This window comes from Melospiza melodia, chromosome 3 (assembly GCF_035770615.1).
Source record: "Melospiza melodia melodia isolate bMelMel2 chromosome 3, bMelMel2.pri, whole genome shotgun sequence".
Lineage (NCBI taxonomy): Eukaryota > Metazoa > Chordata > Aves > Passeriformes > Passerellidae > Melospiza > Melospiza melodia.
The window spans coordinates 73,703,778-73,717,611 of NC_086196.1; the positions used below are offsets into that span (position 1 = coordinate 73,703,778).

General features: G+C 45.1%; 1 protein-coding gene across 5 annotated transcripts in view; it reads right to left on the minus strand.

The window, feature by feature from the left end:
* The window catches only part of SUSD4 (sushi domain containing 4), a 110,799-nt gene extending 106,625 nt beyond the window's left edge, over positions 1–4,174 (minus strand). For all 5 annotated transcript variants that reach the window (XR_010027172.1, XM_063152265.1, XM_063152264.1 and 2 more), the window contains exons 1-2: positions 4,101–4,174; positions 3,782–3,937 (exon numbers count right to left, since the gene is read on the minus strand). Coding sequence is in view for 4 of the 5 variants with exons in the window: in XM_063152265.1 (XP_063008335.1) it covers positions 3,782–3,902 (121 nt within the window). In the remaining variant the exon portion in view is untranslated. The remainder of the gene's footprint in view (positions 1–3,781; positions 3,938–4,100) is intronic.
* Between the last annotated feature and the right edge of the window lie 9,660 nt (positions 4,175–13,834).

The following is a 13,834-nucleotide window of genomic DNA, read 5'->3' on the forward strand; positions in this document are numbered from 1 at the left end:
TGACAACAAAGGAACCCAGGATGTCTGAGCAGGAGGAGAGCTCCAAGGCACAGGATATTCCTCAGCTCTGTTCAATGCCAGTTGAGGCACATTCCACAGAGAAGTGGTTCCATGAGAGCAAGCTCATGGTCTGAATTACCAGTAATCCAGAAAGTACAAGAAAAACTTCGGAAAAGTTCAGAAAAACTGAAGCCATCCAGGCTTTGGAGGAACTGGAGTGTGCATTTCTGCAGCAGAACGTCAAAGAGATGAAACACACCATGAAATACAGCCAGAATGCTAACACTGCTCGAGGCCAGGAGGCAAAATGAGGTCATGGCCCCCTCCAAGCCTGTGGTGATGTGTGCTGCAGGCCTGAGACTCCCCACTGGGCCCTGCAGAAGAACTTAGTTCACCCAACTGAGCCATGACAACCAAGCAGACACATGCTCAAGTGACATCTGGGTACAAGACAACACAACAAATCTCAAAACCAGAAGCTTATTGAACTTTTTTTCTCCTTCTCCTTTGAGATTTCATCATTCTCCACTATTTTAATATAGTTGCAGGAATTTGAAATATATGTAAAAATTCATCATGACAGCTATTTTCTCCATACTAGTTTCACAGTGAACTCTGTACAATACCTTAAAACTCCAGGGTAAGTTGTCATCTGCTCCATCCATTACACATTTAATTTCTCCTCATACCAGACTTCTCAACCTGCTCCTGCTTTGTCCTTTTTTTGTACCTCCTGATGAGGAGCAGCTGAGGGAGCTGGGGAGGTTCAGCCTAGAGAAAATGAGGCTGAAGGGAGGACCTTATCACTCTCTACAACCACTTGAAAGGAGGGTGCAGCCTGAAAGGTGGGGGATGGTCTCCTCTCCCAGGTAACAAGCAACAGGACAGGAGGAAATGGCCTCAAGTTGCACGAGAGGAGGTTAAACTGGATATTAGAAACAATTTCTTCACCAAAAGGGAAATCAAGTATTGGAACAGACTGCCCAGGGAAGTGGTTGAGTCAGCCACCCCTGGGGCATTTAAAAGATGTGTAAATGTGGCACTTGGGGCCAGCTTCAGTGGTGGCCTCAGCCGTGCTGGGTTAACACTTGCCTCGATGATCTTAAAGGTCTTTTCCAACCTAAATGATTCTGTAAAGAGAAATGACTAGATGAAAGCCGCAGGCTAAGTATGAGAGTTACACTTTATCCTCAGTAGCAACAGAGTTTTTAATACATCAGGGATGACTGAGGGATATTGATAGCTGAAAGGTTTGCTCATTTGAGTTCACTTCTACAGCAGATTTTTTCGCTAGATTTACTTTTGCAAAAGTCAAAGTGTAACAAAGTTATTCTCTGTAGGGTTATTGACAAGAAAGAAAGAGTTATAAGTAGTATTGATTTGGGGTGAAATGGTAGAACGTGACAATCAATAGAGCTTAGTCAGATATAAGGTAGACGAAGACACACAAGTCATTACAGGATTTATAACAGGAGACAAATCCTGTATCAGCCAAGGAAGGGAAGAATCTGTAAATGGGATCCAAAATATAAGCTGTAGATTGCTTTTTAGAAAAAATAACCCTAAATTATTCATTTTAATGTTTTAATATGTGAGGCAGTTTTTATTTCAGCATATTGTCAGTGCTGTTTTTCTAAAGCTTTTGAAACTAATTCTTTCCACCTCCATAGTATTTTCATTAAATGTCATCAAAACTCTTTTCTAATCTCTGAGAGAAGTATGATTATCCTCATTTAACAGATAATGAGAGGATAGAAGGAGACTGGAGCTACATTTTCCAAACTAGTCAGTAATGCCACGTGCCTTGTGTCTAAATACAGAGATCCATAAAATGAGTCCTACAGAAATGAAATTTTCAAAGGTACCAGAAAATCACAACTTTGGTCAACAGCTGCATACAGAGTTCCCAAACTCTGGGTCACGGGCTGGGGAGCTGAAAGCTGAGCCCCCACAGCAAACACAGCAAGCTACATAAGTACAGTGAGCCTGCTCACAGATACAAGAGAGCCTAAAACAGGAGGGATGCTAATTGACAGTCCTCTGCTCTAATTACAAAGCTCATTATTTTTACCACTCAAATGACTCAGGGTGAAAGAAACCCAACAACTGCATATTCTACCACATGAAAGGACTATACCTTCACTGGGATTTATACAGTGCCTACCTTCTGAGCACAACCACACTGGAAAATAATAGCAATAAACAGAACAGCAATGAATGTTTTTCACTAGTGATTATGTCCATGAACAATCATTCAGTGCATTGCCTTTTCCTAGACTCTGTCCAAAAATACCCCCAAATTATTGAAAGATACTAAAGTGATTTACAAATGAAATTTGATACAGAATTAGTTACACCACTGAGGTGAAAGGCAGTGGCATTAGTAACAATCAGCACCGCACAACAATTTATTGCAGGCTGGGATGAAAACTATTCAATTTGAGGGAGATATAAACCATATTTTGAAGAACCTTTTGCACTAATTGGCCAAATAAGTGCTGACAATCAAACTGTGGGATATGCAGAGCCTCAGGGGGGAGGGGGCCTTGGAGCAGCTTCATTTTTATGAATGGAGCCATAAGAAGGTTAGAGAAGGAAAGAAGCACGCACAACTCCAATCCCAAGAAAGGCACAGGACAGGCTGTATAGCGCCACGACACTGAAACATGAACTGCCCAGGAAATCAAGGTTGCACAGTTGTAATAAAATAAATCTTAAAAATAAAAAGGCATTGACTTCTAAAGAGGGGTATGTAGTGACTGCAACGGTTTAAAAGCTTTTTTAGCTGGAATCACATTTGCAGTCACAGGATTTCTATTGGAAAATGGCATTATCGTCTCCAGAGAGAAATATAGGGCTGAATCAGGAGGAGGATGGATAAGATGACCTTTTGAAGCTCTCTTCAGCCATACTCCTGTAAGTCTATATTCAGTGACAGAAAACACATCTGGACTAGAGCTGTTGTGGCTTAGGCATTCAAGTTAGAAAATTTTGGCATAAATCTTTGGCACGAGAAGTAGAAGCTCAAGCAATTTTTATATCGGGCTCTGCCTGCCATTAGTGATGTGATGCAATCATAAAAATGGCTTATTCCCCCAACACAAATATATACTACCATGCTGGAGTAGGAATGTGAAGCTGCTCTCATATCACAGCTAAGTTCATTTTGCAGCAAAGCAGTTTACTTTAGGATTTTCCAGTAATCCAAGTCTAATTATGAAATCAATTTAAAACTATTTTGTAATTAAAAGTACCTCCTGAAATGTCTCACAGCCTCAATAATTTAAATTATAGTGTTAAAAAGGTAATTAAAATTAAAAAGGCCAAATAAGGCTGGGTCGCTCCTCCACTAGGAGAGTGCTGAAGGACGTTGCATTTCCAAACCCGAATCGCCACCTTTCTCCCCAAATTCCCGCTTTCCCCAGCTGCACGGGGATTTTGCACCGAGAGACATCCAAGAGATGTCGGAGCGGACCACGGCGGGGCAAGGTTTTGGTTTTGTTTTTTTTTTCCGCTTTAGATTCAAAAAAAATTACGCTGTTTCAAAATGAAGCAGTACTTACAGAGAGCCAGCGCTCCCTCCTGCCGGCGGTCCCCACGCAGGGTGCCAAAACCTGCGCGTCCCCGCGGCGGGCACGGGAGGGGGTGGGGGGCGCGGGGGGGGAACTTTCCTGCTCTCCTCGGGTCGGGGCTGCGGGGTCGGCTGGGAATGGGGTGGCGCGGGCCGGGGCCGGGCGGAGGAGGGGACCGGGGACGGGGCCAGGGCACCTCACTCACTCACCGCCCGCCGCCAGCCCCGGGCCGAGGCTCAGCGCCAACTGCAGCCACAGCGCCGCGGCCAGCGCCCGCCGCCGCGCCGCCAGGAGGGCACCGCCGCCGCTCGGCTGCTTCCCATGACACATCTTCTGCCCGCCAAAGGCATCCGGTTCGCCGCCACCTGCAACGAGAGAGCCGCTCCGCCTCGCCGCTGCCCGGGGCTCCGCGCCGGCTCCGCGGGTGGCCCCCGAGCCGCCCCCCGCCCCCCCAGGGATGCGTTCCCGCCCGCTCCGCTGCCCTCCCGGCCCCGCGGCTCCGCTGGCCGTGACCCTCGCCGCCACTACCTGCGGGGCCCCCCCGCCAGAGCCAGCGGTACCTCCGCGGCTGCTGCCGCCGCCTCCGCCGCTGCGGCTCGGCAGCCTGCCGGGGCCGGGCGGAGCGCACACGCACACTCACACACGTTCACACGCCACACAGGCGCACAGGGACTCCTGCGCACCCCGCAGCCGGCCGGCCCTACCTGCCAGCGGGGCAGGCAGCGGCAGCCGCAGCGCGCACCGGCCCGGCCCGGCCGCCGTGGAGCGGAGGCGCGGGGAGCCGCGAGCCGCGGGCAGCCCCGGCGCGCCAAGCACGCATGGCAGCCGCTCGCACGGCCGAGCTGCCGCTCCCGCTGTGCAGCCCGGGCAGCCCGGCCCGCAGGGGCAACCCCTGTCCCGGGCCGGGAGGCGCCCCAACACTGCCAAGGGTAGGGGAAGGGGAAGTTAAGGCTTCGCTCCCGGTGGTTTCTGCTCATTTTCACCTCAAACGGGGTTTCGTGGTGCACAGCACTGACGGAGCATCTTTGGAGTGTCCTGTGCTTTGTCACGTAGACAGAGCGTTAGATACGAGACACGGTTTAGCAGCGCTGGTGCCAGTGCCTCATCTTTCACAGTTTTTGGGAGTGGGAAGGTGTATTCCTGAGCACTCTCGCCCATCAGCTGCCTCTGGGGAAACGCAGGACGCCTGGGCCTGCCGGCTGGAGCAAATTACTGTTACGAATCATCATCCAGCTATATTTAGTGAATCTGTGAAATTCACAGCCACGAATCACTGAATCAGAGACTCGGTCTCGTGGCTCCAGCAGCTGTGGTAGCTCTGTATTTCCTCGTGCCATTCCACAGCTAAGCATTGCACCTCTTCCCTTGCCCAGAGGTAGCAAAGGGTGTCCTCTAGCTGAAAAGGATTCTGCTAAGCAGATTAAAGTGTTTGGCACACTCCTGAGACACAGCAAGGGGAACAAAACCAGGGACAAGAGAATACACATTTAAATGAAACATGCCTATGCTTAGTACAAACACAGACCCAAAGGCACGTGGACATAGCACATCCTTGTTGAAATAAACAGGGCCAGGAGACTTCTTCTCTTTTTAATGCCTTTATTAAAAGTGATCAGCTCAGGATTGGGCGGCTCGACGGGTCTCCAGCGTCCGTCGTCTCTCAGGGCGACTCAGAGGAGGAGGATATGCACAGCTCTGTCCACCAGGGGCAGAGCTAGGGGAATCCGGTCCTCGTGGAAGCCTTTAGGGCGTGATGTCCCCGTCAGATGGTGCCCCTCCCACTAGGTCGGCCTGGTCTCACCGCCGGGGTCGACTCCCATGGTCAGGGCGAGAGGGTCCGAAGGTGTTCCGCATCTCTGCAGGCTTAGCACTCGGCTCCTCACGTCCAGACATCACTCCAGTCTCTCAACTCCTAGGTGGCTCGTTGTTTTTGGGGTTTCTCCGTGGGTTTGGAGTCGGGGGTCCCACAAAGCATTCTAGTCCTGGAGTCACTTTGCATAACCCCCCCCCACTCTCTCAGGTGTCTTCACTCTTCTGGGAAAGGTACAACTTAGCCTTGGGAAGGTCCCCACCCGTTACAGTCTCTGGAGAAGGGCCATTAACTCGCCCCAGCCAGGGCTTTTACTAATACAAAAACAACCATTAACGACAACGACCCGTGATTACAATAACAAAACGCGCAGAACTTGGGCAGGGCCAGTGATCTGGCTGCCTCTTTGTAACTTTTTTCTCACAAAAAATTATTAACCGAATTTTTGTACATAACACTTGTGGGATCTCAGCACTCAGGACTGATGTGCAGAGTGACCGAGGGGGGCTCGGAGGTCCTGGAATGTTGCCAGAAGTGTCTGGTGGCTGGACTTTGATCCTGCACGGGAGACGAAACCTGTATGAGGATGGGAGGATTTCACTGGGGTAAATGGTGAAGGGATAAGTTAATTAGAGTGTGAAACACAGGGTTGAAGATCTCTGTACAGGGGGGGTCTAGAGAAGTAAGATGGACGAATTGGGGCGTGTCCTGTCCTTCTTCTTCTTCTTGGCCTCCATCTTCTGTGGTGATGTTGGCACTTTGGGATTGGTTATTACTAAAGGTGTACTGGTCAATAAGGGTAAAAGGTATTGGGGGAAATAGGTAAATATTGTATACGTAGTTTTGAGTATAAAGATAAGTGACCGCCCCGGGGGCTCTCAGTGTGCTCATGGCTGGCTTGCTGTGCAGACCTCTGTTGGGCCAAGAGAAAATCTTTTAGGTAAAAAAAATAATAAACACTGAAGCCCGAGAAAAAACCTGAAGCCTCTTCTCGTCCTTTGGAGCGCGGGCTGTCCAAGGCCACCCCGAGCCTTCCCAGGTCATTAAAACAGCCGAGAAACCGACACATCCTGATGCTTCAAAGTTAATAATAAATACTGGTAACACTGAAGTTCTTTTCATGTGTCTCAGCTATCTGATGCTCATTCCTCCAAGTAAAAACTTAAGGCTCTTCAGGATAGATTTTAGTTCAAATCATGTATCAGTTCAAAGGCCACTGTAAGAAGCATAGTATTTTATCTCCCCTGGAGAAAATGGGCATCTCACAGTGAAATGCAGGTATTCTGCTAAGAATAGGGAAGTATAGGCCAATTTTCAGCGACGAGAATTTTGCTGCTCCCTTTAAACAGGAAAATTTGGAAACTATAGAGCATTTTCACCAAGCGTGATTTCCTGATCAGGTCAATTTTTATGCCCCCAGCCAGCCCAAAGAGGGAGTTCAGAGCAGTAATAGCTCTCATATGCCGTGCAAACACAGCACAGGCACAGTTACATGATAGAGATGTTCTTCAGAGTCAATAAGCCATTGAGTACTACAAGTGGTAGGACAGAGCAATAATGCAGCAATTCCTGTTATCTGTAATAAGAGGATCTTTATGGTACTGATTTGGTAGCTTTCATTTTTGAAATCAAAATAGCAAAAGATAATGTCCTGAGCAATCTAACACTATTCATGTTCTCCATCAATTGAAATGCAAAGTGCTGGATGCAACGTCTATCTTCAGTGTGGATGGAGCACCCAGACACTTCTCAGGAAGAAGAGGCAACTCATCTGTCAGTGTTGATAGGTATTACTTAACCTTTGTTTCTGCCTTGTTTCTATCCCCACGTGTGCAGCTGCACCTCTGACACCATTCAGCTTGAGGAAGGATGACTGAGTGCTCCAGACACCTGTCAGCCACCCCATGTGAGTGGGAGCACCCCTGCTCCAAACAGCACCAAGAAATCAAGGTTTTCTTGTGCAGCAGCTCTTCTTCAAAATCCTAATGAAAATTCTCCTCTTGCTGAGCAGGGCATGTGTGTGCAAGGTGGTGACAGTGGCTAAAGGGTTTGGCCCCCAGTGGCTGAAGGAGTTTAGCAGGAATCTATGTCAGCCAGGAGCAGGGAAGGACTTCTGCAGCCTGGGAAAGCCTAAACTGAGTGAGGAGCAGCAAAAGGTGGAGGAGGATGAAGCCTGAAGCAACCCCAGCCACAGATAGGCAGAGGGGAAGGAGCTGCTTTGCTTTGGCTTGGACTTTGTTTCTGGAAGGGATGGATGGATTGCCTGAAGGGCTACAACCACTCTGTGACCAAATCTGACATCTGTAATCAATTTTACTGCATGCTCCTTAGCTGAAGTGGGGCCAGAGCAGTGATCAGTGGGCTGGGCCTGAAGCTCTGAGCTGCTGTTACATAGCACAGACTGTAAAATACAGGAGGATTTGTCCCCTGGTTATCCCACCCAGATGTCATGATTTCTGTGCCTTCATACATTTGGCTGCTCCTCCCCTATTTTTTTTAAGCAAGTTACAGATGAGCCTCAAACCTGTGGGGACTAACTCTGAATTGCCTCTGGTGGGGATAAACCCTCCCTGGTCCTGGTACAGACATGCTGCAAACAAGTCCAAGAGATTATGTGACTTTTTTTTTTCCTTGCTTCATATGTACTCACAAAGTTGCTTCCATCTCCCTGCACTGCTTCTGCAGCTAAAAATGCCACCTCTCAGAATGAAGATGAAAAGTGCCAGTGCTCATCTGCACCCTCCAGACTCAGGTTCCTGTTGTTTGAGCCCACGAGCATCAAGGTGGTGGTGGGACCAGGGGGAGATCACGTGTTCCTTGTGACAGGTTGTGGGTGCTGCCATGTGGTGAGAGGTGTTCCTGGCCAGCTTCACTCTCCTTGGAGGAAGAGGCTTCAGCTCTGCTCCAGCTGGTGCATAGAGTCAGCTCCTAGCTGTTTCTAGCAAGTGCAGGGTGAGCATCCCAGCCAGATTATGGCTGGCTGTGGGCTTACAGCTCATCTTCTCCTGGGGTTTTGTAATCACCTTGAGAATAAACAATTGTGCATATAACTCCTGTAGTTGCAGGATTTTAGTTTTGTCTTGCCATACACATTGATCTGCTTCATTCTCTTATTTTTATCTTCTCACATGCCCTCCTTTAGTTGATTATCTTATTCTGAAGTCTGTACTGGATAAAAAGCTAGATTGGAAAATTCAGTTAAATGCATCCAACCCAAAAATTGGCACCTCACTCCAAACCAAGTCACAAGAGCAGCATTACTGACTCTGCGCAGGACTAGGAGTATGAAGACATGTCCACCCTACACAGCATTTGGCCTTGAATCCTGGATACAATATAATAATTTTCGCTCTGTGTCAAGAAGTAGGGACTGTCTTTCAAAGCATCCAAGGCAATGTCTTGGGTGTCTGTGGCATCACAAGACCAAGTGGTGCCCTTGTAACGTGAACCTGTGTTGCACAGCTGCTGCCATAGCATGTGAAAGTATTTGAGAATGCTCAAAAAACAGGACCAAAATGGGAACAGGAGCAGCCAAATCTGCTGTAGTCTCATTCACAGTCACACCGCTCATTGGGAAGGTATCTGGACTAAACTATTTCCAGAACTGCTGACGGGTATTGTTTCAAAGGGAACAAATTCATAAAAAAAAAAAAAAAAGACTAGGGAATAAATGAGCTCACCCAGTCCTCCATCATCCTGACAAGAATGGGAGGAGAACTGGAGAAAAAAGAGAAGAAACTCATGGGTTGAGAAGAGAACATGAGTTCTGAAGTTCTGAGTTTAATAATTGAGATAAGAACAGTTTAATAATTGAAACAAAGTAAAATATAGTAAGGATAACAATGATAGTAATAATTAGACTGAAAAAGATGGATGGACAGAGAAAGAGAGGAATAAGCCCCAAGAGAAACAAGTGATTCACAACACAGTTGCTCACCACCCTCTGAATGATACCCAGCAATGATTGGTCCCTCCTGGCCAATTTCCCCCAGTTTATGTCCTGAGCATGACTCTTTATGGTGTGGAATATCTTTGGCCAGTTCAGGTCAGCTCTCTTGGCTATGCTCCCTCATGGCTTCTTGTGCAGTTCCTTGCTGGCAGAGTATAGGAAACAGAAAAATCTTGATTTAGAATAAGCACCACTCAGCAACAAGTAAAACATCAGTGTGTTGTCAAGACCGTTCTCATACTGAATTCAAAATGCAGCATTTACCACCCACTAAGGAGAAAATCAGCTCTATCCCATCCAAAAGCAGGGCACTGTGGTAAGAGTCAGCTGGAAAGGAGGTTTTGTCCAAATTCTTGGGTACCTAACACTCTGGTTGGCCCCATCGCATGCATGAGTGATCATGGGCGTCTTTAATTTGCTAGCAAAATGTAACTCAAAATATTGGGTATTAGATTAAGTGTTTGGGGGTTTTAATTATCACATTAGGATATTCCTTCTGCATGTTTTACCTGCTCAAAAGCAAGGCCAGAAGGAATAGTCCTGGTGATGTGTGTTGGAATCCATAAGGTTAGAAGATTTTTAAGAAATAGTTAAAAGAAGTATGTAAGCCTTAGATTAGAGTTTTGTTAGCATTGCAAAAAAGTTTCCCATGCAAGCAGAAAAGTTTCCCATACAAGCAGAAAAGTTTCCCAAGCAGTAAACGTGACAAACCACAATAAATCTCTATAGAATTAGCTTTAAGATAGCAACAAAATTATTTAATGTATATCTTTAGAAAGTTAGCATGAATAGAACTTTGTTCTTTGTCTCTTATGAACTAGTCTTTAACTACGATTACGTATGTTTTATAAGATTAGATAGAATGCTTGTCAATATGTGTTTTCTGTATCTAATTAGCTGAATTCTAATCTGAGATGATTTTATGTATTGCTGTATGAGCCCTGCTAGAAGAGACATTTTTAGTGTAAATCAGTGAGCTGTCATGTCTCCATTTTATATTTTGAGACTTATGTGCTAGAAATAAAAGCAAAAATCTCTTCACTAGTCTAATTACAATGTTATCCATATTTAGATATTTTACTGCAGCCTAGTGAATTCCTTTTTTAAGACGTGAATTCCTAACACAATTAAACTTATACCTATCCCGTCCCCCACAATGTGGCTGTTGGGTTCGTAAGTTTCAGCCTTAAACTGGACTCCAGAAAGGAGTGAAAAGGAAGTGGTGAAGGTTGTAGCTGAGGATAAAGAGAGAATTTATATTTGACAGTGTGAGACTTTAAAAAAAAAGACCCCAGGGCATGTTAGTGGTAGCTGTATGAGCAAAGGGGTGGTCAGTCCCTGGGGAAAAAAACAGCTTAACACAGAAGTCTGCAATTAATTATTTTAAAATATAAAATGGCAATGACTGGCATTGAGATTTGGCTGCAGAACATTAATCCAGACTGTAAGTACATATTGTTGCAAAACATCCTCCAGACCTTTTGGCCACAGACCAGCTTCCCTTTTTGTTGGCCAGAAGGAAGAGTTGTTGCTGCCTCAAGCTCACATGTTTTTACTGGTGTAAATACAGTTCTGCACACAAAATTAAGAAAAAGACCTCAAGCATCATCTTCCAAAATGCAGGGAGTTGCTAAAGGGAGTTCCAAATGCCTTGGAAGGTGCAAAACTATTCAGGGCTAAGATTCATAATGACCATGTTGTGTCCTTATGAAAGATAATGGCCTTAGATATGCTGTTCTACTTGTACTCTAAACAGGCTCAAGCTTTCAAGCATTTTCAAGTAAACACTCATTTGTTGAACTCCCTTATATATCAGATAAGGCATTCAGTCACTTCCTTCATACCTGGAGTACACCGTATTTCCCTTTTAACTTAGAAATATTAATGAGCTGATATTTCACAAAAAAACCTGTTTGCATGGATGATTCTGGGAAGGTGCCCATTATTAAACCATGTAAGAATAAATAGATGCTTTGCCAAGAAAAACTGTGTCTTCTCAGATGTTAGTGGTGATGTCTTACAGTTAATATTCAAGAATTAATGAGTTCTTAAGTGCTTTCCAATCTATTCCCAAGGGTGCCCAGAAGGGTACTCCTGGAGACCCTCCTCTTCACCATGACATTGCCTTTGCTTGATTCTGCAGGAGACTGACCCCCTACACATCTCTGGGTAGATTTGGAATGGAAACCTTGATTTCATCATTTCCCTCCATTAATGGCTAAAAAGGCCAGCTCTCTCACCTACCTTAGCCTGAAGAGGGTGATTGCTGGACACACAGTAATTGCAGGGATTGCAGGAAAGCAATTATTCTAAACAGAATACTTTAAGGTGACTGCTTATAAGAGAGACTTCCCTCATAAATGTGCTTTCAAAAACAGGTAAGCCATTAGGAGGATAATTATTTTGATGAACCAATAACAGTTATGATGGCTCAAGAAAAGCAGTCCTAAAAGCGCAGAGTCCTGATTCTGCAGATGTTAAATAGCGCTGGCTCCTTTCAACTCCTACCAAATTGAAAGGAGAGCTGAGGGCATTCATTTTCTCACACAGTCAGGATTTAAAAATCTCTCTCTTCCCTAAACATAATCACTTTTGTTTGAAGGGAGCAGGGAACACCCTGAAGAAAATGACAGGAATATGAAAGGAGAATTCTCTTTCCTTCACTGAGCCATTAGTACTGACAGCCATAAACTCACATCTGGTACCAATACACACACATTAATAACCAGCCATCAGTGTAGTTACCAATTAGTGCTAATTACATTTCATTAGAAAAACTGGCAATGTAAGGAGGATGGAGTTTGAACTACTTTTTTGTTTCCTACTGACCTACATAAGTAATGAAAAATTTTAGTTAAGAGAAAACCACTTTATTTTTATTTCCATTGACATAGTTTAGAGGACATCACAGAAATAAATGATACCTGGCTAATTGGGGAACTGGACCAAATCACACTGTAAGACCAGTTCTTCAGCTGAACGCATGGAGATTTTTGTACTCTTCTGATTACAGCCAAGTTGAACTTGCCACTAGTTCTGTGACTACATTTGGCCCTTGCTTTCCAGAAAACTAATTTCCAGCAAAAGAATATAAAACAAACAATTCCAGGAGCTCAAACAATTTAAATCAGTTATGAGTGCTTTCCATTTCATCCCTCCAGACAAGAAGAGACTTGAAAATGCAAAATACAATATGTAGTGTTTGATTTGCAACACCATTCTAAGCCCTGAATGGTATTCATCACCCTTAAGTATAAACTCATGAAGAATTTCCCTATGCCCACAGTAGACTTGGCACAGTCCATTTCCTTTGCATTATGATACCTGAAGTTCTGCATAAGAGGACCCCAGTGTCTTTCACCTCCAGGTTACAGGTTCATTACTCACTGGTCTGTTTAAATTAAGGTACTCACCCTCATCCATTTACTCCCTGGAAAAGTTCCCAAATCCCACTTTCTGACCTTTTCATCAGTCTGGCAGATGCAGACATGAGTGCCACAGTGCTTTTGGCATAGGCAGCACAGAGACAGCAAGACACAAATTCCTTCCCACCACTGCCTGATCTTACAGCTACAAGCAAGTCTTTCAGACTCAGCTCCACCAAAAGGTACCTGCATTCAAAATTTCAGCCTCCAGACCCCAGCTCAGCTGCAGTTTAAGTCAAAGGAACTTCACTATCTCTTAGCAAAAAGTCCCAGGAGTTTGCAGTTGTGTTTCAGGCTGTGAGCTCAGCCCTGGCAGCAGGGATCTTGTGGCTTGGTTGCTAGGGTTGTACCTCTGGATGCTGGATTCACAGAAGCTTTCACAATGCTTCTGGTTAGCAAAATGTCTTTCAAACCAGAAGGGATGTGCCTTCCTTTGTCCAAACAGAGAAGCTGAGCTTTCCACTCAGGTGCAGAAGAAATCAGCCTCCATGGCCCTTGGATTCTCGTCCTTGCATCTCATTTCTCTGCAGGGTTGATGTAGACAGAGTGTGTTTGCCTGGAAGCATTTAACTAAGCCATGTAGAGAAGTAAAAAATTGCACACTACCTTTTTCCTTGCATGAAGATCAGCTTTATGTATTCCTTGAGGACATGAGGAGAGAAGAATAAGGAATCGCAGCAGAGTCTGCATGAGAGAGGAGAATGAGATGAAGCAGATGTGTTCAAACATATTCTATGAAAAGCTGTGACAAAAAATAGAGCAGCTGGTTGATAACCCTTCCAGTGCAAATATCTGTACCTTTACAATCCTAAATGTAAAATAAGAGAAAAAGTTAAAATGTCACAATTTTATAGCGCGGCACCATAACTTCCTAAGATGTTGAGATTTTTTTTTATATTGAGTCCTAATTAAATGACATGCAAAACCCTAGCTTCATAACATATGGTCAAATCTGAATTCAGAGAATTAAGAATTAATTTATATGCGTCTTGGGTATTCCATGTCTACACATTTTTTATATTTCTTGGTGGGCACAGAGCAATTTGCGTTAACTTCATTTCATAGCAAAACCATAGAA